Source organism: Bubalus kerabau, chromosome 15 (genome assembly GCF_029407905.1).
Source record: "Bubalus kerabau isolate K-KA32 ecotype Philippines breed swamp buffalo chromosome 15, PCC_UOA_SB_1v2, whole genome shotgun sequence".
Classification (NCBI taxonomy): Eukaryota; Metazoa; Chordata; class Mammalia; order Artiodactyla; family Bovidae; genus Bubalus; species Bubalus kerabau.
Window position 1 is genome coordinate 15,190,789 of NC_073638.1, and position 25,646 is coordinate 15,216,434.

A 25,646-nucleotide genomic window follows, 5' to 3' on the forward strand; every position below is an offset into this window, starting at 1 on the left:
ATCTGCCACGGTGTACATGTGTTCCCCATCCTGAACCCCCCTCCCACATCCCTGATCCAATATTTTCTAAATGGCTAATAATATAAAATCACATATGAGTAATCAATCTCTTCAAAGTATAAGATAAACCAATGGATTTTAATGTAACAAAGTAAGATGATTATTGATGTGGTTTCAGATTCCACATTCCAACAAACTTAAAAGCTACTATTTGTCAAGTCTTAATGTAGTATCATAGAATATCCAAAATTATCTTAAAAGGTTATTAAAATACTTTTGTGAAGCTGAGTCTTCTTCATGCTATAAAACATATAGAAACAGATTGAATATAGAATTAGATGTAAGAATCCAGTTGTCTTTAATTAAGCCAGATATTTGCACAAATGTTTAATTATGTTACTCAGTAAAATTTTTGTTTTGATTTGGAAATTATAGTTTCAAAAAATTCATTTCTGTTAATATATAATGGATTTATTCTATTTTTATTCTTAAATGAATTATTTACATTTTTCTTTGATTTAATTTCTAGTATAATAATTACTGATAGATATCACTCACATTGGGCTTCCCTGGTGGCTCAGTGGTAAAGAATATACCTGCCAATGCAGGAAACACAGGTTTGATCCCTGGGTCAGGAAGATCCCCTGGAGAAAGAAGTGGCAACCCACCTCCAGTACTCTTGCCTGGGAAATCCCATGGACAGAGGAGCCTGGCAGGCTACAATTGATGGGGTTGCAAAAACAGTCAGACAAAAGTTAGCAACTAAAACAAAACAAGAAAAAAAATCACATTAATAAAAGCTTTGGGGATCAATAATTTTTGGAATATAAAGAGTTTCTAATATCAAAAATTTTGTGAACCATCTATTTACATGAGCATAATAAGTCATGTTTTAATTTTGATTACAATGGGTTTTAAGTTTACCTGTATACATTAAAGCACAGCTTTAATGTTTTTTTACAATTTCTCTAAGCTGAACAAGTGACCTTTATTTTGTTAATCATTGTGTTTTGAAAAAACTGGAGACTATCATGTCTTTCTGGTTCATTAGAATAACTTAGAAGACCTTTTGATTTTGTTACAACTTGGGTAGTAGATGCTAAGTACAAAGGTTTGACTTAAAGCCCTACTTTTCTTTCATACACCAGGTAGCTACATCCACAGCATATTTTTTTATTTCTCTAAAAGGCTATCAGCCATATACTGAGTAATACTAGAATGTTCTGTAACTGTTGTTCAGTCGTATTGGACTCTTTCCACGGCCCCAGGGACTGCAGCATGCCAGGCTTCCCTGTCCTTCTCCATCTCACAGAGTTTGCTCAAATTCATGTCCATTGAGTCAGTGATGGCATCCAACCATCTCATTCTCTGTTGCCCCCTTCTCCTCTTGCCCTCAATCTTTCCCAGCATCAGGGTCTTTTCTAATGAGTTGGCTCTTTGCATCAAGTAGTCAAAGTATTGGAGCTTCAGCATCAGTCCTTCCAATGAACATTCAGGGTTGATTTCCTTTAGGATGGACTGGTTTGATCTCTTTACTGTCCAAGGGACTCTGTAACTGTAATTGTTTCTAATAGGAGTCTTAATTTCAAAAGTTCCCATTTTTTATTTCTTTTAATCTAATTGGGACATAATTTTAATAGGTAAAACTTTCTAAAATTAAAGCCAAGTTTTTACTACCACACAATAAACCTCAGTGAAATCGCTCAGTTGTGTCCGACTCTTTGCGGCCCCATGAACTGTAGCCTACCAGGCTCCTCCATCCATGGGATTTTCCAGGCAAGAGTACTGGAGTGGGTTGCCATTTCCTTCTCCAGGGGATCTTCGCAACCCAGGGATCAAACCCTGGTCTCCCGCATCACAGGCAGACGCTTCAACCTCTGAGCTACCAGGAAAACCTACACAATAGACAACATTAAAAACTGTATAAAAGTAAAGCAGTTCTTAATACTTCATGGGGAGCTGGGGAGCAATTTTATAATCAGTGGTAGAAAAGTATATTATCTATATGTTATTAGGGAAGCATTGAGTTAAGTAGTTATTATGGACTTTGTCTCAGGTGCAGAGTTTTCTGTACCTGAGAGAAATCTCATTTTCGGGGTACTTAGCCCAAAATTTTAATATATTCAACAAGTATATTTTGTCATTCTGCATCTCTAAAGAAAGTGTTTAACACTTAAAAGGTTGTATAGGAGCCTTTGTCGCTCAAGATCAGTGTCAAGGCATGAAGTATCATTATTGATTTTTAAGAAGGTAGCACAAAGTACAGGAAATTGCATGTACTGCTTGTTTTAATAACAGTAGAAAATAAACAAATAGAGAAAAGGGAATATTTGTCACATAGGGAACCCAGATGATACAAGGAAGGTCGTAGATTGATGTCTAGGACTGTGGTTATTAATTTAATTTATTGGTATGTCTCAATAAGAGTACAGAGAACTGCCTTAAGTCCACAGGATACTCTTGCCCATTGAAGGAAGGAAAAGGGATGGAAGAGCCTGTACCAGACTTCTGTCTCCTCAGTTCAACTCATCATATGCATGGGGTCTACTATTTTCATGTTGCTGTGCTATAAAGGTACAGATACTGTGTTAGAAATTGATCCTGCTGTTTAAGGTATTTATGGTCTGAAGAGAGTGATAAGATAATATTCTTCAATAGCTCTAACAGAGAGAAAAACTAAATAGAATTGTGAACCTTAAGAAGAATCATTTTAATTTCCTAGAAGAACTTGGGAGTTGGTGTGAGTGGAGGAAGACCAAAGGAGTTGGTGTCTGAGCTGGGTCTTAAAGGAAGAATAGGTAGTATTTCAATAGACATCAAAAAGAGAGGACAGAGCCTCAGGAAATACTGGTTCAAATGTCTAAATTCTGCACAACACAGAAAAGATCTGCCACATTAGAACTCCCAAGTTTTCATTGACAAGTGAATCTAGCTTGATTTATGCTACTCTGTGGTGTATTACATGGAAAGTGGGAAAGTAGGTGTGCTCTTTGCTGCTTACCTCTGGATGGCACTGGACTTGATTTTAGATTTACTGTTTAAAGGAGTAGCTAATGTGGCCTTATGTAAATCTTTAAAAAATGGAACTGAAGTTTACCTGACACCATACTCCATACTAAAGTTGATGTACTCCAAAATGAACAAGGTACTGTCCCAGTCCACTCGCACCTGACAGTTTACTAGGGGGAAGAAGGAGGTAGAGAAGCTGACAAGTGCACTCCTTTTAGTGGGAATGTTTTGAGATTGGAAGTTAGAAATCTTAATTAGTATGTGTTGTTGAAGAAAGCTGAAATTCATGCTCTTAGTTATAAGATCTTTTTTGCAGTGTTCCTCAAATGATCGTACCCAGCGGTAGAGCTCTTGCAGAAGGGGCTTGGTTGCTTTGGTTTTAAGAGCTCAGTTAAAAAGGGGAACCGAAGTCTCAGACCTTTAGAAGGCAACAGGATTCCCCACTTATGAAGGGGAATTTTCAGTGCTCTTTGTATCCTCAACGAATATTTGCCACACCCTGTGTTTGGGGCTGGGCTCCTGATGTTCCTGGGGTCCCTATTACACTCAGGCTCCAAGGACTAGAAGAGATGTTGTGTAATTTGCAAGATTCTTGCCTCTGATGGTATTACAATTTTCTGCTTCCCAATCTTTTATCACTAAATGACCTTAGGTCTCAGTTACTTATTACAATACATATTTTAATTGTATTGATGGTCAATTCATATTTTAATCTAGAGTAAGAGAAGTAATAATTTTATAATCTTTTAGGCCATTTTGGAATAATGGGAAATAATGTATATTCAAGTAATGGCAGACATTTAAATATGAGTTTACTATAAAATTACACATCTATAACAATCTAATTTAAAACCCATGCTTTTCTCATTTAGGGATAGAGAGTTTTTAGAACATCTCTGTGTTCCTTTCCATTTGTCCGTTCCTTCTGAAATGTGTAATGTCATCAATTTCTATAAACCCAGTCTTTATTTCTGTAAGTGTCTGCCAAGAAATAAGATGACATCAGTATTATTTCAAAGCGTTGAGCCACCTTCCCATCTCTGTCCTTTTTGCAATGGTTTCTGCCAAAATGGAACATCTAAAAAGGAGAGGAGAGTCAACAACTGTAATCACTGTTTGTATTGATAATTTCAGTTACTTTTCTTACAGTCACACTTAAAATGTTTGTTTGAGCATGCTTTTTATACTTAAGCTATTTTGTCATTGCAGTGTGTTAAATTTTTTTTGAAGCTATTAAACTATCTTCTAAGGATGCCCTTAAAAATCTTCAAAAATTGAGGGATTAGTATGTTCGGTGGAATCAAAAATTTCTGCTTTGCCAGAATTGTTTATATGTTAAACACATTTTTTTAACCTCTTCAACTGTCTATATGTAAAGTTAATTACACACATTATTCTCAGTATTATTCTCTCCTATAGATATAAATTCAAGAATAGATAGAATTTGTATGTTTTTCTTTTACATTTTAATGGATAGAATTTGTGGTTTGGTTTTCTGTCTTTTTTTTTTTTTTTTTTTTGCTTTTCCATTTTTTAATGAAATACACTCAAGAAGAAAAATGTAAAAATTAAATTGAATAATTTATTTTAAAGATACTTAGTAGCTTAAAATGCAGCAATTAGTTCTCTTTAACAGTTAGCCTCTTAGGGGCAAGTAATTTGCTGATTACCTCTGCTGCTGCTGCTACTGCTGCTAAGTCGCTTCAGTTGTGTCCGACTCTGTGCAACCCCATAGACAGCAGCCACCAGGCTCCCCCATCCCTGGAATTTTCCAGGCATGAACACTGGAGTGGGTTGCCATTTCCTTCTCCAATGCATGAAAATGAAAAGTGAAAGTGAAGTCACTCAGTCATGTCTGACTCTTAGCGACCCCATGGACTGCAGCCTACCAGGCTCCTCCATTCATGGGATTTTCCAGGCAAGAGTACTGGAGTGGGGTGCCATTGCCTTCTCTGGTTGATTACCTCTAAAGACTCATAATTTTAAGAATTTGTAACTTTCACATATCTTAATTTTCTAGTGGGATTAATTTACATAAAGTGATCTAGTAAATTACCTAACAGAAAAGTGTCAGAATAAGCATTTTTTTAAATATAATTCATCTTTATGCTTTTGGTCTTTTGTTTTCCAGTAGATAATTACTTAATAGGCATAATTTCAGCTGATGAATTTCAAGCATAACTTCTTTCAGTTATAACATATCTGAAAAAAGATAAAGTTTTGTACCACTCTTGAGATCATAACCTTTGTAAAATAATCTCTTAGGACACATGACACTGATATATAAAAAGTATGAGTTCTTATTTTTTTAACTAGTTTTTCTCTTGATTGAAATTGTAGGATTTTATGGAAAAAATTTTAAGCAAATTCTGTGAATGTTGTCTTAAGATATTTGAAGGAAAATCAATTAAATTTACTACTGTCTAAAGTTTCTTACATATTTCATACCTCCTTTTATTTTAATAAGTCAACATACTGGAGAATTTCCTTTCTTCTTTTTAAATTAGTGATTTGAAAATTGTCATCAAATTGAGACTCTGAAGAATGGTATCTGCAAACTTTTCTGCCATTGTGATTAATTTGTTGGTGTTTTGGTTTTCCAGTCTTACTATCCAAATCAAATTTTTATTTCTATGAAGTTACCTTGCTGCTACTGCTAAGTCACTTCAGTCATGTCCGACTCTGTGTGACCCCATGGATGGCAGCCCACCAGGCTCCCCCATCCCTGGGATTCTCCAGGCAAGAACACTGGAGTGGGTTGCCATTTCCTTCTCCAATGCATGAAAGTGAAAAGTGAAAGTGAAGTCGCTCAGTCATGTCTGACTCTTAGCGACCCCATGGACTGCAGCCTACCAGGCTCCTCCATCCATGGGATTTTCCAGGCAGGAGTACTGGAGTGGGGTGCCATTGCCTTCTCCAATGAAGTTACCTTAATACTCGTTTATTCTGCTTGTGTTCATTCCTGAATTTTTAACCATTTTGTATCTTTACATTATCTGAGTAGCTGAAGCCAAGACTAATCAATACTATGGAGCCATGCTGTGCCATAGAACCTTTGGCAGTGATAGAAGAATTCAGCTTGGTACCCACATGTGGCTGTTATATACTTTACATGTGGCTAGTGCAATCAAGACACTTAGTTTTTATCTCCTATTTAATGTTAATCAAGTTAAATTTGGGTTTCTCTGGTGGTTCAATTGGTAAACAATCTGCCTGCAATGCAGGAGACCAGAGTTCAGTCCGTGGGTTGGGAAGATCTCCTGGAGAAGAGAATGGCAACCTACTCCAATGTTCTTGCCTGGAGAACTCCATGGACAGAAGAGCCTGGTGGGCTATAGTCCATGGGGTCACAAAGAGTCGGGCACAACTGAGCAATTAACACAACAACAAACTTAAATTTAAATAGCCACATGTGGCTAAGGGATACTATAATAGACAGTACAGTTAACAAACAAACCCGGACTTGATTTTTGGTTTTATTTTTACACAGTTATTAAACAAGATTTATGACTTAAAGGTCATTGTGTAAGATTCACTACTATGATCAAAGTCATTTATTCCCTAGGACAGGATATTAGCTTTATATTTAAGAAAGGAAAACTTGGCAATATTATTACTCAAAATTAGTGCAACTGCAAGTTATTTTCACTTCTAATATAGACCAACCCTGGAATTCTTCTGTTAGAGTAGTGTATGTTGAGAAAGTATATCACAGCTGTTCTAGTTTGGGGTGTTTTATTTTGTTTTAGGGAAAATTGATAGAGTAAAAGTGGAATCTTCTTTTGTATCGCACTTTGTGTTTTTGGTTTTTTTTTTTTTTTTTTAAGTGTTATCTCCTCAAAAGCTAGGGCCTAGAATTGACATGACTCTCAGTTGTGAGGGGGAAATAATTCTTAGCATGAGAGACACTCTTAGAATTGAGACGGAGCTGGGGAAAGGAGAGCTGAAAGATACTGTTGGGAAAAGGCAATTATCAGATTTAGCAACTAACTAAATGCAGATTCCTAAGATAAAGGGTCGAGGATAACTCTGTAAATCAGAGCCAGGGTTACTGGTATTGTGTGGTGATTTTATAACTTAAAGAGGAAAGTAAGGACCAGCTGGTTTATGGTAGGAGACTGGTTTTAAACATGTTAATTTTAAGGTTCCAGCATGTCACAGGCAGTTCAAAATGGCCCAGGTCCGATGGAAGGGCAGAGCAGTGCTAACTCGAGCTCCTTAGCAAAGGTGCAGGAGTCTGTTACAGGGCCTGCTTGCTCTTCATATCACATACCCTTCTCTCTCCTTTACCCACTCCACCCTTCTCCCACCAGTATGGTGAGGCTCACACAGTCCAGCAGAGTTTTGTTTGTATCAGGAAAATGGAAGCCATGGGTCAGAACACTCACTTGAGAGAATGAATGCTGATGAAGGAGATGCAGAGAATGTCTAGGAAGAGGGTACAGGTGGTGAAAGAAATTGGAGGATTTCCTGGCTTCAGAGCCAGGAAAGCCAAACTAGGGGAGAGTTGCCTAGCAAAAGGCAGATCTGAGTTTTGCACAGAGGCAAGAAGGCTGGAGATCACAGAGGTAGCATCTCAGCTGGGATCTGAAGAGTGTGAAGAGCTGCCCTTCAGTGGGTGTGCAGTTTCAGTTATGCTAGATGGCAAAGTCCTAGACATCTGTTACACAACGTTGTGCTTATAGTTAACAGTAATGTACTGTACAGTAATTACTATAATTTGTTAGGTGGGTAGAGCTCATGTTATATATTTTTTACCGTAAGTTTTAAAAGAGGAAAAGACAAAGTCCTTGATACTTTTTTTGCAGACTATGTGCAGACATTGAGACAAAAGATTCTTAGAACTGGCTGATTTTTTTTTTTCTTTTCCCAAATTGCTTCTGTCTGAATTCACTCTCAATATGGTTGAGAGCATTTCTGCAATTAGATTAAAATGCTTGGTTATGGGATTGAGTAGGTGTGACCATCAAACCAGTAACTCTGCAGAGGAGTCATTTAACATTTCAAAAGGCATTAAGATGCCTGAAGATGTGATTTCACAAAAATCAGATGTAGTCTTGAGTAGCATGTCTGTGATGGTGGAGCCTTGTCCAATGGCGATTATTTCCACAGACTGTGCAGTCAGAGTCAGAGCCACAGGTGTTTGTTGGGCACTTGAAATGTGACCAGTGTGATTGAGCAACTGGACTTTGAATTATATTTAATTTTAAGAATTTAAATATAGTCACATGTGGCTGATGGCTACTGTATAAGGCAACCCAGGTCTAGAGACTTCAGGAAAGTTAATCAGAGCATAAGTAAAGTAGGAACCCAGTTCTTGGGTATTTTGGATTTGAAATGAAAGATGAGGAAAGGTTTTACAAAGTATTACTGGAGACGAGAACTCCAGCTTATGTAAATGGAATCTTTTGGATATGGTATTGAGAAAATGGAGTATTTCCTGCCATATCAGTAAAAAAGGATGTCAGGGTCATCAGTGATTTCATCTCTCCAAATGTGAATTTCTGAGCCCTGAGGGCACCCAGGAAGCTGAAGTGATCTGGCAGCCATGGCTGCAGCCACTCCCTGTGGTGAGCACAGAAGCTCAGGATGTAAAAAAATGCAGCATACTGGCCCAGAGAGCTGAGATGCATATGAAAGGAATGATGTCAGTGAGCCCAGGCTCTTGCATCTTCCCATACGTAGAAAAACGCTAAATTCCTTGACTTGAGGTATCTGGTTTTCTTTAATTCACAAAAATACTTTCGATGTTCAGACCTGCCCTTTGTTGCAAACTTCTATATAACCTGACTCCTCCCCCTGCCTCCTTGGAGAAGTTCTCAGGGTTACTTGAGATGCTGCCTCCTGGGCTTAAGTCCTAAAAATTTCCATCAAATAAAACATAACTCTCAACTTTTTACCAACTGAGCTACAAAGTGAAATCACTCAGTAGCGTCCGACTCTTTGGACCCCTTGGACTGTAGGCCACCAGGCTCCTCCATCCATGGGATTTTCCAGGCAACAATACTGGAGTGGATTGCCATACCCTCCTCCAAGGGATCTTCCCCACCCAGGGATTGAACCCAGGTCAGGAAGATCCTCTGAAGAAGGAAATGGCAACCCACTCCAGTACTCTTGCCTGGAAAATCCCATGGACAGAGGAGTATGGTAGGCTCCTACAGTCCATGGGGTCACAAAGAGTCGGACATGACTGAGACTTCACTCACTCACTCAACTTTTAGGTTGTGACTGTTTTTTAAGTCAACAGTACTATCCTACTTCTTTTGTGTTTATTTTATCAACTTTAAAAACATATAGAGATAGAAAGTAGGTGGGGAATAAATGTTCAGTAAAAGAATTTTAAGGAGAATTTATAAACTGCCTTGATGATTGAAAGAACTTTTCCAACTTCGTATAAATATACAAAGCAGTTAACTGAGAGGATAGTAGTATCCTCACCAGAAAAGATGCTTCTTTTACAGAAGCAGGAAGTAGGCTGATTCTTTCGATTGTGACACCATTTTAAAACTATAACTGAAGAAGTCTACACGTTGGTATAATTTTAAAATGTTAGTTTTCCCTTCTCTTCAGTGGGCTTCCCTGGTGATTCAAGACAATTAAGGATCTTCCTGCAATGCGGGTGACCTGGGTTCAATCCCTGAGTTGGGACCATCCCCTGGAGAAGGGAACAGCTACCCACTCCAGTATTCTGGCCTGGAGAATTCCATGGACTGTAGTCCACAGGGTCGCAAAGAGTCAGACACAACTGAGCAACTCTCACTTTTCAGTGTATAAATAGCTCTCTTAGGTGAGGCCACATCATCTCTCCCCTTGGCTATTGCAGTAGCTTCCTAGCTGGGGGTTTGTTTGTTTGTTTCTTTTGGGGTATTTTTGTTTGTTTGGGTTTGTTTTTCCCCCCCCTCTGGAGTGACTGTATCACACCAAGAATTGTATTATTAAAAACAGAGATCTGACCCACAACTCTGCTTAGGGAATTTTTATCTGAACTATGTATACAGTTGCTTCCCTGGTGGCTCAGTGGTAAAGAATCCACCTGCCAATGCAGGAGACGAGGGTTCATCCCTGGATTGGGAAGATCCCCTAGAGGAGGGCATGGCAACTCACGCCAGTATTCTTGCCTGTGGAATCCCATAGGGAGAGGGGCCTGGCGGGCCACAGTCCATGGGTTGCAAGAGTCAGACATAGCTTAGTGACTAAGTCACCACCAGTACCGTGTATACAATTAAAAGTTTCAAAAACATTTTTTAAAGGCTGTTTTTCACTTTTGAAGTTAGTGAGTTAAGAACATTTTCTCAACTTATGGAAATAAAATTGGTAAAACATATTGGTAGTATGCAACAAGAACTTTATAGCATATTGGTAGTATGCAACAAGAACTTTATAAAGATTTATAACCTAAACCCCAGTAAATCCACATCTGGGAATCTTTCTAAAGAAACCATCTTAAATACCACAAAATATGCCCCCAAGTCTCTTTATACAAAGATATTCACCATAGCACTATTTACAATAATGAAACCGTACATACACCGATATAAACTATACACCAACATAAGCCATGGTGGTTTGGTGGCTAAGTTGTGTCTAACTCTTGTGACCCCATGGACTAGAACCCACCAGGTTCCTCTGTTCATGGGATTTTCCAGGCAAGAATACTAGAATGGGTTGCCATTCCCTTCTCCAGGGGATCTTCCTGACCCAGGTATTGAACCCACATTTCCTGTGTCTCCAGCATCACAGGCAGATTCTTTATTTGCTGAGCCATTGGGGAAGCAAATGACTAAGTAAATGATAATTCATAAAATGATGTGCTCCCATACCGCTTTTTATATGCATATACAAACTATGATATAGTTAATGCATTTCTGCCAGTCTACTACTTTTTCATGTCCCCACTGTACTTCAGTTCAGTCACTCAGTTGTGTCCAACTCTTTGTGACCCCATGGACTGCAGCACTCCAGGCTTCCCTGTCCATCACCAACTCCCAGAGCTTACTCAAACTCATGTCCATCAAATCGGTAATGCCATCCAACCATCTCATCCTCTGTCATCCCCTTCTCCTCCCACCTTCAGTCTTTCCCAGCATCAGGATCTTTTCCAGTGAGTCAGTTCTTTGCATCAGGTTGCCAAAGTATTGGAGTTTCAGCTTCAGCATCAGTCCTTCCAATGAATATTCAGGACTGATTTCCTTTAGGATGGACTGGTTGTATCTCCTTGCAGTCCAAGGGAATCTCAAGAGTCTTCTCCAACGCCCCAGTTCAAAAGCATCAGTTCTTTGGCTGTACTTAGCACATTGTGAATGCTCAGTGAATATCTGCTGGATAAATGAACAAATGAGCATTGACACAAATGAAATCATTATCAGTTGCTTCTTATCAACTGGTTAAAATTAACATGTTATATTCTTTTAAGTATAGTAGTATGCAGTTCCACTTGTGATGAAAATGTATCTCACATTTAAACCTTGGCCAATCCAGAAAATATTTTTGTAGGCAAAATAACTATTTCAGACCTTTAAAGATAAATCAGTTGATAAATATATCAAATAATGATTTATAAAAATAAATCATATTAGTAATAAATCATTCTCTATCTCCAAAGTCCCTTTGTACACTTTTAGTTTATTTTTCTCTCCCCATATTTTCTTTGAATTTGATGTATTTTTTGAAATAAATATATATAAAAGACTCCACTTATCTCCCTATTGACGTTTTTCCCCTCAAACCTGTGATCTGTCTTCACAATCAGTTCCTCTAACTGCTTTGTTTATTTGAAGTGATCAGTTGTCAAGGAAATTGCCTTTCACATACTGGTGCCTTAGGCTGTGTTATATAGAGAGTATTCAAATTTTCATTTCCTATAATTTACTAAGACTAGCAAGGAGAAGAAGTCTGTCATTTTCTTCTAAATTATTTTTCTAGGTAAACCCAGATGATGGTTGATGCAGGCAAGAAATACTAATATTAGAAATTCTAAACTGTTTCTTTTGACATGGAATCTTCTAATGTACTTCACCAGCAGATTGAGATCTCTTTGTCATCCCTTCACAAATATAACCTAGATGATTAGTTCTTCCTAAAGCACTAGCAGTTTAAGATGATCATTATTTAATATATTTATCTCAGTAGCACCCTGAAAATTGTTGGAGATTGTGTGCCAAACTTCTGAGGGGCAGGGCCCATGTCCATCTTGCTCACCCTGTATCTTGAGGCTACCACAGTATCTGGTTCGGTTCTCAAAAGATTGTTAAATACTTGACTGCTTCCTAATGAAGTAAGGGATTCAAATACTTTTTTGTGTTTGGTAGGCTCTTGGATTGTAAGGAACAAAAAAGATTCAGGCTACCTTGCAGAGAAAGAAATAGGGAAAAAGGGAGTGGAGAGAAGGGCAAGCTCAATGTTAACACTCCTTTCCAGGAGACGTCTGTTCCCCTGTTCTTCAGTTTCTCACTCAGTCTTTATAATATTCATAAACCAAAGCAGAGTTGCTGTTTTTATGTTACGACTTTGGAGGGCTTCTATTTCATAAACTTATTACTTTTATTATAGAAAGTCAAGTGGCTGTTCCTCCTGTCTCTTCTCCTGGTAAGAAGCATTTCAAAACCAGAGAGCCTGCCTCTGACTCTTCTTGCTCTTCCTTATGCCTACAGAGGAGGAAGTTTGTTCCTGATGGGAATTTTTCTGACTTATAGATGAATGTACTTAAATGGGGACACAAAAACAATATTTTTAAAAAAGTTGAAATGAACACAGACATGCCATTGGTGATCTGGCAGTTATTACTACTAAGTAGAATAGTGATAGAACAATAAACATTATTATAGTCTCCATTTCTCAGGTGAAATTAACCTCTACTTCTCCATGTTTTACATTTTTCTTACCCAAAGCTTCAGAGGTTTATATTAGATATGCTTATTCCTATTTTATTCAGAAAGAAAAACAGAAATCAGACCATTGCTTTAGGAGGTTGTGTGTAATACTCTTAGAATCCAACTTTTCCTTTAGCTTCAAATTGAGGTTCAACAGTGTGCTAGTATACTGTTAGATATGATTTTATTACAGAAGCTGATGGTTTCCAGTCATGTCACATATGGGCTAAAAAATCTCTGGTGCTATAGAGTACGACTGAGGGAAATAACATTTGAGGAGCCTGCCTGTGTGCCCAGCACCATGGTAGGAGCTTGTCTGTCTTGTTATCTTGTTCATGCAATGACCCCATAGGTTGTTTGCTGTTGTTGTTATTGTTGTTGTTTGTTATGGAGCTGGAGGGGGCGGAATCCAAGACCTAACACTTTGAGTTTACATAATTCTATTTACTTATTCCATTTATTTTATACTTTAGCAATTTATACCAATTTAACTTTTCATAGAAAGTCATCATTAATACATAAAACTTTTCTTTTAAAAACAGGATAAAAGAATCAGAGTATCTCAACCCTTGACAAGAGGACCAAGTGCCTTTATTCCAGAGAAGGAAGTAAGTCAATCTGTCTTAATATATATAAAGTGATTTTTAAAATAACTCAATTGTGTCAAAGAATATCTGCATTTTTTAATATGGAAGTAAACATGTGTTTTGCTCTTATTCTTATTTGTCAGAAAACCACAGAAGTATTTTCTTTTCAACTTCACTTGAAAGATTGTATGTGTAATAATCATCTTATTTGGAGTTAGACAGTACTGCAAGTTTAGAAAAATATAAATTTTACCATATTTGATTTCAAATATAGCATTTCTGAACAAAGCTGCTAACAGTAATAAAACTTAATATTATCATATAGGTTTAAGGTTTTAAAATGGCCAGTGTTTCATGGTGATTATAGGTTACATAAATGTTAAGAAAAGAGATTTTAAAGTGAAAAAGTAAGTTTCCCAACTAAATCTATTGAAGAAAACATGATATTCAGTTCAGTTCAGTCGCTCAGTCGTGTCCGAATCTTTGCTTCCCCATGAACCACAGCACACCAGGCCTCCCTGTCGACACATCACCAACTCCCGGAATTTACTCAAACTCATATCCATCGAGTTGGTGATGCCATCCAGCCATCTCATCCTCTGTCGTCCCCTTCTCCTCCTGCCCCCAGTCCCTCCCAGCTTCAGGGTCTTTTCCAGTGAGTCAACTTCACATGAGGTGGCCAAAATATTGGAATTTCAGCTTTAGCATCAGTCCTTCCAATGAACATCTAGGACTGATCTCCTTTAGGATGGACTGGTTGGACCTCCTTGCAGTCCAAGGGTCTCTCAAGAGTCTTCTCCAACACCACAGTTCAAAAGCATCAATTCTTCAGCATTCAGCTTTCTTTATATTGCAACTCTCACATCCATACATGACCACTGGAAAAACCAGAGCCTTGACTAGACAGACCTTTGTTGGCAAAGTAATAATCACTAGTAATTAGTCTTTTCATTTGGTTCTAAGTCTCTGATGAGACAGAATGTCAGAGAATCTCCACTACAAGCTGCACTTTTGATGAAGCTGGGGGAGTCAAGATGGTAAATGCAGCAAGAATGTTTGTGAAATGACACAAAAAATATTATAAGAAAATTTGCATGCCTGTTTAGTGGGTATACATCTCTATGAAAGATCACACCAATGTTTAGGACCTGGAGATTCCTAGCTGCCTTTAACTTATACTTGGGCTAAGAAAAATTTAAGGCCCACTAATTGAGTTTTTCTCTGCTTAAAGGAGTTATTAACTCATATTAACCATGGTTATATATATTGATTTACTATTGATTGCAAAAAGGTATCATTTATCTTAAAGCACTAGCATTATTCCTATATTGTTCAGAAATTAGTCAAGATATATTTGAATACCTGTGATGTTTCAGGTATCCATTAAAGAATGAGTAGAATTTGAATAATAATACATATCAGGTCGCACTAGAGTCAGCAGTTCCATCATGTTCATTTTGACTTTTTAGCGACCTTGCCATTTCCATGAAACTCCAAAGTTACCTGTAATGTTTCAGGAGCTCAGGGACTGTAGGTGATCATGCATTAGAGAAACTGCTGGGCTTGTCCTGTTTCCCTCATAGAGCACACGGCTGCTCTTAGCAGAGTGATTGCCTAATACATATATAAAGGCTTCCTGAAATGCTGCCATTTACACAGAATGTATTTGGAGACAATCTGGTTTGCAGAAGCAACGGCTGTTTTCAGGCTCTGTTGCATCATACGAATCTATTAATGTCTTTTAGGCATCAGTTAAGCAGAAGAATCTTCTGCTGGAAAACAAAACAAAACAACAAATATTCTGTCCCTAATTATATAGAGTTTATCATGATCCATTCCATTTTTAACTGTCATCTTGGTTCCCTGTAGTTGACAAAATGGGAGGACATGAACAAATGGAAATAATTTGGTTTTATAGTGAGCCAAAGTGGAATTGCCTTTTTTTTACACAATTGTAATTAACATTTCCTCACAATTAACACTTTTCAAACATTACATTTCCTTTGGGATTAAATTTTCCTCAATCAATAGTGCCTTTGTATAATTTGTACTTATCTTCAGAAGAGATTGTGAGGCCAGCCCTGAAAAGTAAACAGAGCTTCTTAAGAGCAGTGTGGATCTTTAGAAAGACCACGAGTCTAGATTTGAGGAGACCTAGATTCTAGACCCAGAGAAGGCAATGGCACCCCACTGCAGTACTCTTGCCTGGAAAATCCCACGGCTGGAGGAGCCTGGTGGGCTGCAGTCCATGGGGTCACAAAGAGTCGGACACGATTGAGCGACTTCACTTTCACTTTTCACTTTCATGCATTGGAGAAGGAAATGGCAACCCACTCCAGTGTTCTTGCCTGGAGAATCCCAGGGACGGGGGAGCCTGGTGGGCTGCCGTCTGTGGGGTCACACAGTGTCGGACACGACTGAAGCGACTTAGCAGCAGCAGATTCTAAACCAGGCTCTGCTATTAAATAGCTGTATGAGCTGAAATTTAATCTTGAGTCTGTTACCTTATCTAAAATAAGGGACAAATTCTTCTTAAGTCTAGAACTCTAATTCTAAAATGCCAATAAATAAGGAACCAAGCTGAGAAACACACATCTGATGTTCATTGATTCCCACTGAAACAAGTCCTTCCATGGGGTGCTAATAAGCTCTTAACACCTTCAGAAGCCAATTGTTGGTATGATGCCCAAGCTGTCATTGTTTATAAACCTGTATGTGAATAATCTATTTTTGAAAAAGTCCTTTTGATTTTCTCAGATGCTGCACGTCCATTTTAATAACTTACCTTGTTTCTAGTAATTAATATGATAGGCTCAAAATGGGAATCTAGTATCCTATTAATTTTTCAATTAACACTTTCCTACAAATTATCCTATTTTTCTTTGTCACCAAAAAAGACTGCAGAAAGCTTTTTTAATGTTGAATAATGAAAACAAGCAAGGGATCAGACTGAAAAATGTCTGTCCTAAGATATAGTCATTAAGTGTGTTCATAGGCTATTTTTGAGAGAAAATTCTAAATGCTTTCCCTCCCCACGAATCAGTGTGACAATAGCCAGGCAAGCAGGCCCTGAAAATTTTTGCCTTATGTGCCTGGCAAAGCAGATGGAAGCTTCTTTTCTCCAACTTCATAGCTGTGTGTATAATGTTTGATAATTTGACATTTGTTGTTTAATAAATTGTGGTCCCAGAGCCAAAAATGAATGGTGCTTTCATTTTCATTTCTGTTTCTAGTATGAAAAACTGCATTATTTCAGTGTCTGTTAATGTCAAAAGGACCTTCATCGGCTTCAGTCATGGAATAATGCATGTAAACCACTGGTGTGTTTACTTCTCAGCCTTGATTTTGTTTTGTGTTTCTTGGTTGAAAGGTTGTCCAGGCAAACACAGTGGATGAACGTACTAACTTTCTTGTGGAAGAATACTCTACATCCGGTCGCTTGGATAACATCACCCAGGTCATGAGCCTGCACACGCAGTACCTGGAGTCCTTCCTGAGGAGCCAGTTCTACATGCTGCGCATGGATGGCCCCCTTCCTCTACCGCACCGGCACTACATCGCCATCATGGTACGCTCACTTCCGGTTCCTGTGTTCACGTGACTTGGTCCCCATTTAGTCCCTCTCCCTGCTGGTATTACTTGTGGTGCAGAGCTAAGTATAATCACACGGAAACAACAACTCAAGAAGCTTGTGACCTTTTGGATTCCAAATCCACTGGTTACATTTTGAATGTTGTAACTCACATAATATACTGAATGTTTCTGATTTAATTATTAGTAAAGTTTTCCATGTTTAATCTCATGATTAAAGATGTTTATAGGGTCGAAAGTAATGTTCCTGCTGCTAAGTCGCTTCAGTCATGTCCGACTCTGTGCAACCCCATAGACGGCAGCCCATCAGGCTCCCTCGTCCCTAGGATTCTCCAGGCAAGAACACTGGAAGTGGGTTGCCATTTCCTTCTCCAATGCATGAAAGTGAAAAGTGAAAGTGAAGTCGCTCAGTCGTATCCGACTCCCAGCGACCCCATAGACTGCAGCCCACCAGGCTCCTCCGTCCATGGGATTTTCCAGGCAAGAGTACTGGAGTGGGGTGCCATTGCCTTCTCCGAAGTAATGTTCCTAGTGTCCCTCAAATTTTCCTTTTACTCCTGATAGTTTTCTTTCAGTATTAATATAAAACAGGTTGGTTGTGACTTTTTTATTTAGTCATTCTGTACATGAAGAATATCACTAATTTGGCTAAATAAGAGCAAAGTATTAGCACTAGGCGACTCTGTCAGAGAAGAATTCCTAAATAAGTTATACTACTACTAAGTTTAGTACTTGGTGCAAGCTAGTTAACTAGTTAATTAGAAATTGGGATGATGGACAGCAGGAGTAAGAAGGTAGAAACAGTGCTACAGTTGGACTGTTGCTGGAGAAAAGAACAAGATGCAAGTGCAATATATTTGGAGAAGTTAGGGGAACATCTGGGCTGGCAGAGTGATCAAAGCCAGCCAGGAGTTAGTTTTTATCAAGTTTAATTTGTTTATGCTCTCACTGAAGTTTTAAACAACAAAAAAAGGGCTGCATCCTGTGTTTTATTAAATGATGAACTTGACTAAGATTACTCAGCTTAAGGTTTTGACGACACTAAGTCTGAAAGCCAACTTAGAATGGTCACCGACAAAGAAATAAGATGTGGAAAACAGAGTAAAACAGTACTATTTAACTGAGAAGCAGCCCTGAGGAAACGAGCGGTGAAAAGTCTGTTTTTCTTGGATTTACCAATTTATCAAGGCTGATTCTGGCTTGCCTAGGAAAGAAAGGGTCAGTGAGCTTCAGTTTCATCTCAATAGGAGGATGGGCACAGATAAGGCTGATTCACAGTTATCTCAAAGGGAATAAGAAAAATACTCAAACTAGTATATATTCTGAATTGGTACAAGTTAATCAGATTTTATTGTGTTTTAAATAGAATATAGTTGATCTTACTTACCATAATGAAATGAACATATACTTCCTTCACATAAATAGAAAATGGGTTCTAGATTGACCCCTACCACTTCTGGATGAGGAAGTAATTGGCTTCATGTGACATTTACTTATATGTCAGCTTTATGTATCAATTCAAGAATCTATGACAACATTGTGATGAAAGTTTTAGGAAGAGCATTCTCTAAGAAAAGAATTATTAGCTATAAAAATGAACTTTTTTTGTTTGTTTGTTTTTTATTTTTTTTATTTTATTTTATTTTTAAACTTTACAATATTGAATTAGTTTTGCCAAATATCGAAATGAATCCGACACAGGTATACCTGTGTTCCCCATCCTGAACCCTCCTCTCTCCTCCCTCCCCATACCCTCCCTCTGGGTCATCCCAGTGCACCAGCCCCAAGCATCCAGTGTCGTGCATCGAACCTGGACTGGCGACTCGTTTCATACATGATATTATACATGTTTCAATGCCATTCTCCCAAATTTCCCCATTCTCTCCCTCTCCCACGGAGTCCATAATGACTGTCCTAGTAATTGTAGAATAAAACCGTACCATGACTGTTTTATCCACCAAATCTTTTCTTTGTGTTGTAGGCTGCAGCTAGACATCAGTGTTCTTACTTAATAAACATGCATGTGGATGAATTTTTAAAGACAGGAGGTATTGCTGAATGGTTGAATGGTTTGCAATATGTACCACAAAGACTGAAAAATCTTAATGAAATAAACAAGCTGTTAGCACACCGACCCTGGCTGATCACAAAAGAGCACATTCAGGTACTGAGTATTTCTTTAGGGGAGAAAGAAATTTTACTAATGATTCTTAGAGTTATTTTCAGTTAAGTATTTTGCCTAAGACTTACTTTGAAATACTTGCATGTTAGGAATTTGAAAAAAAAAAAAATAGTGTATTGAAATGTGTAGAAAATGTAAGTCATTGGGTTTAAGTTAAATATAAGTGAATACTTCTCTGTAAGTGAAAGTCACTCAGTCATGTCCAACTCTTTGTGACCCCGTGGACTATACAGTCTGTGGGATTCTCTGGGCCAGAATCCTGGAGTGGGTAGCCTATCCCTTCTCCAGTGTATCTTCCCCACCCAGGAATTGAACAGGGGTCTCCTGCACTGCAGGTGGATTCTTAACCAGTTGAGCTACCAGGAAAGCCCACTTCTCTTTAAGTAATCAGTAATTAGCAAATAGCTATAAGAAAAGTTGATTTCTATTTTCAAGCAGTAGGCAGAACAAAGAAAATGCATTAGGAGGATAACATACATAGGTTCTAGTCTTTAACTCTTAACTACAAAGTATGTGACCTTTAGTAAGTTAACTTTTGTGGGCCTTGGTAGTTCACCCTTCTATAAATGAGATGCCTAATGAGTTCTAAACTCTTTGCAATTCTAACATTTCATAATTTTAAGATTTTGAAAAAATGATTTTTCAAATAAAAGTGATTTGCCAACTGATGTGTATATACTTACATGCTTCTAGAGACTAGAACTTAGATAAGAAAGAGAACTGTGATTGGCTGGAGCACTTGCCCTTCAAAAGCAGCATCTGTTAAAAGCCTCCAGGATGAGGTTGTTGAATTAATGCTTCGCACCATGCTTGGCACTATTCAGTTAGTAGGAGTCATCAGCTAAATGATTATCAGCAGAAGCCTTATGTACTTAAAATCCCTTCTTCCAATGCATTAGAAATGTTCTTGGTTTAGTTTTTCCCCTCATTTTGTTAGTTATTTGCCCAGTTAAACCAAACTTAGCTTTTGTCAGTCTGTGTACTCTCAGATTTGTATTATCTATTAGGGTCTGTTTATAAAATATGAACAAAGCTATAGCAAAAATGTGCTATTTATAATAGCAAATAAGAAATTTAGAAGCAATTTACATGTGTAAGGAGATGTAACTGTAGTTCTGGGCTACAATATGCCCATGCTTAATAATTAATTGAAGACAGTGGAGCCTCATGAAAATCAAATTTTTCAAAAAGTTTGAAAAGCAGAGAAAAATGGATGTATACTCTGATTATTTAATTATACTTTGAAAAAAGAAGATATGTAAAAGTTACATAAAAGTGGTAGAATATGATTGATTTTTCCTTTTTTTCTCCCTGAGCTTTTGGTAATGTATTAAATTTGTATGTAGTTAAATAATGGAGAGTAAAGAAAAGCAGTTTTTTGGTTTTAGTTTTTAGATGTGAAGTGAGCCAAGTGAAAGTTTTAGATTGGAGAACAGATCCCCATACACACACTGAAAGATTAATTAGATAAAGATTGATGGGGAAAACCTTGAATGGATTAATAGCTGGAATTGTAATGATTACTGTGTTTAATGGCTTCACTTATGATTCCAACATTCATCTGGAAAAAGTGAAAGTGAAAGTCATTCAGTCATGGCCAACTTTGTGACCCCATGGACTATACAGTCTGTGGAATTCTCCAGGCCAGAATACTGGAGTGGGTAGCCTTCCCCTTCTCCAGTGGATCTTCCCAACCCAGGAATCCAACCTGGGGCCTCCTGCATTGCAGATGGATTCTTTTCAGATGAGCTATCAGGGAAGCCCATTCATCTGGAGGATCCAGTAAAATAGCATGTAAAAAAAGTGCTCTGATATTTTTTTTTTTAACTTTTTATTTTGTATTGGATTATAGCCAGTTAACATTGTTGTGATAGTTTCAGGTGGATAGCAAAGGGACTCAGCCATACATATACACATATGCGTTTTCCTTTAAACTCCCCTTGCATCCAGGCTGCTGCATAACATTGAGCAGAGTTACCTGTGCTGTATAGTAGGACCTTGTTGGTTATCTATTTTAAATAGAGCAGATTTTTTTTAAATGTCCCTTCAAATGTGAGGTAGTTTTCTACAGTGTCTATCATCTGCTGTAGGTTCTTCCTCTGTCAGAGACGATATCCAAGACAATTAAAAGTTGACCTACTGAATTTAAATATTTATGTTATTTTTAAGGTAGAGTCTGTACCTTTAAAACCTTCAAATAAGTGGTCTTGCTAGAGAAACTTTAAAGTCCCTTCTAGCATCAGTGTTCTTGGATTCTCTAAAATACCTTATTAAAATAGCATAATATAGAAAAATGCTTTGGAAACAGAAACTCCAGTATATGTATAAGGAATTTCAGAGAAGCTACAATGTAATTCTATTGTTAGTTTTGATAAGTTTAATGTAATATTGTTTGACCAAAGCTGTATCTTTAATATATGAAACAGTTTAAATGGAATTTTTAGTATTATTACTATAAATGGAAATATGAAATTTTATACATTTTTCCATACTTTTTGAAATTGCTTTGTAATATTCTATGATTTTCACTTTTATTCTTGATTGGCTTTCTCATTTCAGAAACTTGTCAAAACTGGAGAAAATAATTGGTCTCTGCCTGAACTGGTACATGCTGTGGTCCTACTGGCTCATTATCACGCTTTGGCAAGCTTTGTTTTTGGTAGTGGCATCAATCCAGAAAGAGATCCAGAAATCTCCAATGGATTCAGGCTAATACCAGTCAACAACTTCTGTGTGTGTGATCTCGCTAATGACAACAACATAGAGAATGCATCCCTTACAGGCAGCAACTTCGGGGTTCGTTTTCTTAACTGTTTGTCTTTACTACTTTGCCTTTAAACTTGCTACATTAACAACATCCAGAGAAATTATCTGCTTAAACGGGATATTATATGCTTGAAATATTTTGTATAATCTTTTATTACCCTAAAAATTTAACCCGTTGCTGAAGTTCTGAATTGTCTTAAGGAGGCTTTTAAAGCAATTACAAATCATAAGACTTGTAAGGCTGCCCCAGTTTTAGAAACAAGTAATAATATAATCTAATATATATCAAATTTTGTTGTATTGGGTTGGCCAAAAAGTTTGTTTGCATTTTTATGAAAGCTGTTATGGGAAAACCTGAATGAACTTTTTGGCCAACCCAGTAGAATTCTAGATGAAATAAATCCATTCATATAAACTTTCTGTGTTTATAGCTGAAGCAGAAACACTGTACCTCTGAAAATGTTCGATTTTGCCATATGATTTTCTTTGGAGTTAATGGAAAGCCCACTTAGGAAATTAATGGCTATGCTAGTGCCGCTGTACATAAGGTGATATTGGGAGATGGAGACATTTACCCGAACAACTTTTAATATTAATAACACCCAATATTATCTTCTCTGGCTCCAGATTGTCGATTCTCTAAGTGAGCTAGAGGCCTTAATGGAAAGAATGAAAAGGCTTCAAGAAGAAAGGGAAGATGAAGAGGCGTCTCAGGAAGAAATGACCACTCGCTTTGAGAAGGAGAAGAAAGAAAGTCTTTTTGTGGTCTCTGGAGATACTTTTCATTCATTTCCTCATTCAGGTGCTTTTTCTATTTCACTATCTTTGCCTTTTCTCTTTGCCTTTGACTTCCCTGGTAGCTCAGACGATAAAGAATCTGCCTGCAATGCAGAAGACCCAGTTCCATCCCTGGGTTGGGAAGGTCCCTATTGTTCTTAGAACCCTGACTGACCACCTCAGACCACCTTCAGTATTTTCCATATGGATAATGGAATGATTCCACTATCGTGTTCCTTTCATTTAGTTCTCTTCTACCTGATGCTGATGCTATTGCTTCCCCTCTTGTGTTGCTGCATCTTTGAATATATTTCAAATCCAATTGAGAGGTACTTCAGCTGTGTATGTAGTTCATGCTCTTATCCTGGATAAAATGTTATTCAGAGCAGACCAACTGCTTATAAAGTTAGATAAGAGTATTTAATCCATCCTACTTGTGTGATTTTTCTTTAATGATAAGTAAAATCCTGTTTCAATAGATGTAATTTGTAAGAAATATCTCTTCCTTTTTCGTGGGTGTGGAGTATGTGGGAGGATTGTTCTCACAATGCTGCTTTTTTCCAGATTATTTCTAAAGTTACACCAAAGTTACATTGCACTTGTATTTGCATTTCTTTGCAGAAACCTTTGGAATTATATAAAAATGTATTATTTAGGTCATTTTCTTAGGTTGAATTTGGAGGAATTCATCCTGTATTAAAAAAATGTATTAAAAAAATTCATCCTGTATAAAAAAAGCCTTTTGATTAGGCTTTTCCGTATCAAAAGGCTTCTTTGCTTTAGTCTTTAAAATATATTTCTTTTCCTAATACTCTGAGAGACTTTTAAATAGGAGGGAAACTTTTCAATTACAACTTAAAAAGATACTAAATACCACATAGTACATGTTATTAAAATAGCATGGAGTCAGTAGACTTTGAAAGCTTAAACCCTTCCAACTCATCAATCTACATAACATTTATTTTTAAAGTAGAGCTCTGTAGGTTTAAAAGAGGGCTTCAAAATGACTAGTCGTAAGGTTAGTCAGTCTCATAAATCCTGAGAGTAATTGATTTGGCCGTGACTGGTTTGTTAATATTAAATATGACATTGACCAATAGCTTTCAGAAATTTTACCAGGAAGAGCAAGATCCCTCTTTTATCATTTCCCCAGCGATTTCTTTTATGAAAGATTTTATCTACCAAATTGAGTATATTTAATAATGATTTCTCAGAACTTCTGACCAGCAGGAAATCCCAAATATAAAGAAGCGTTTCAGTTATTGGTTTGCTATTCAGACATTTATTGTACTCTACGTAGTCTCAGCAGGGTGGTAGGCAGTAATGCTTCCAAGCTAAGTGAGACGTGATTGCTGCCCTCTGCAGGCTCTCATTGCTAGTGGGAGAGAAAGAAATGCAATATGAAGCAGAATGTGAGGAGTAAATGGAGCAGTGTTGGAGAGTTAGGAATGTGCACAGAAGGGGTCCTAGGGAGAGACCTCCTCTAGCCGCTTGGCTCTGAGCTAAACCTTAGAGACTTGAGTGCAAGGGAGTCAGGCAGTGGCTGGGGGGGAGAGGGGGGAGTTGGTAAATAGCACACCTGCCTGAGCCAGCACACAGTGGTGAGGAAACAGGATGGTGGGTGCAGGAGCAATTGGTTCTGCGTTGTTAGGATGTGACACATGAGGTTGGTATTGTGAACAGGAAGCTGATTAGGTAGATAGAGACCTTATCATGATGACCTTTCCAGCCTTAAAGATCATGTAACCAGCCATATTTGCGACATGTTGACTTGTGATGTCTACAAAACCACCAGTCTGGAAACAGCTACAGGTGCCTCTCAGACTTTAATATGCATGTGAATCACTGAGGAATCTTGTTGAAATGCAGATTTTTGTGTTCAGTCTGTCTGTGCCAGGACCTGAGGAGCTACGTTTCAATCATGGCTTCATGTAATGCCCATGCTCCTGGTCTGCACACTTGGAAAGCCAGGGTTGAACAGGAGAGGGTTTTAAGCCCGAAATAAAGTTTTGGAAGTTATCAGTATATATTTGGGTGTTAAAATCAAAAGAGTTGTTTATAAAAAATCATCTAGAGAAAACAAGTGGGACAAAGGAAAGTAATGAGCGTAGGGTAAACCTTCCAGGGAAGCCAATATTTTAAAATGCAAACATTGTATTAAAGTTAGTATAGTATGCATTTACTTTTAGACATTAATTTTTGTAAGTGTGAAAAACTTGAGTTTGCCTGGTGGCTCAGTGGTAAAGAACCCACCTGCAATGCAAGAGATGGAGGTTCTTTTCCTGGATTAGGAAGATCCCCTGGAGAAGGAAATGGCAACCCACTCCAATATTCTTGCCTGGGAAATCCCATGGACAGAGGAGCCTGGCAGCTACAGTCCATGGGGTCACATGGGGTGAAAAATTCTAATATACATCTCTTTATAACTATAAGTGGACACAAAATCCAGAAAAAGAGAGTAAACTTATTTAGCATACTTTACCTGACATAAATAAAACACTATATCCCAAACTGCAACCTGTACCATTATTTTCAAGTGCACATAGAAAATTTACCAATATCAACCATATATTGTTAATGAAGCAAATATCAGCAAATTTTAAGAGATTTAAACTTTACAGGGTATAACTTTTGACTATAACAGAAGTAAGCTAGAAATCAGTAAGGAATAACTAGAAGTTTCTCAGATGTTTAGAAATGAAACAGTATACTTCTAAATAGTTCATAGGGAAATAAAAAGTTGCAGTGGAAATTAGAAAATATTTGGAGCTGAATGGCAGTGAAAGATGGCACAGACAGTATTTATTTATTTATCTTTTTTTGGCTATGCTGGGCAGCTTGTAAGCCCTTAGTTCCCTGACCAGG

At 37.6% G+C, this 25,646-nt stretch overlaps 1 protein-coding gene across 1 annotated transcript in view; it reads left to right on the forward strand.

Annotated features, from left to right (window-relative positions):
- The window catches only part of SESN3 (sestrin 3), a 77,254-nt gene that overhangs the window by 38,261 nt on the left and 13,347 nt on the right, over positions 1–25,646 (forward strand). The window contains exons 2-6 of the mRNA XM_055547740.1: positions 13,421–13,486; positions 16,836–17,033; positions 19,038–19,220; positions 21,798–22,034; positions 22,632–22,806. Of these exons, the coding sequence (XP_055403715.1) occupies positions 13,421–13,486; positions 16,836–17,033; positions 19,038–19,220; positions 21,798–22,034; positions 22,632–22,806 (859 nt within the window). The remainder of the gene's footprint in view (positions 1–13,420; positions 13,487–16,835; positions 17,034–19,037; positions 19,221–21,797; positions 22,035–22,631; positions 22,807–25,646) is intronic.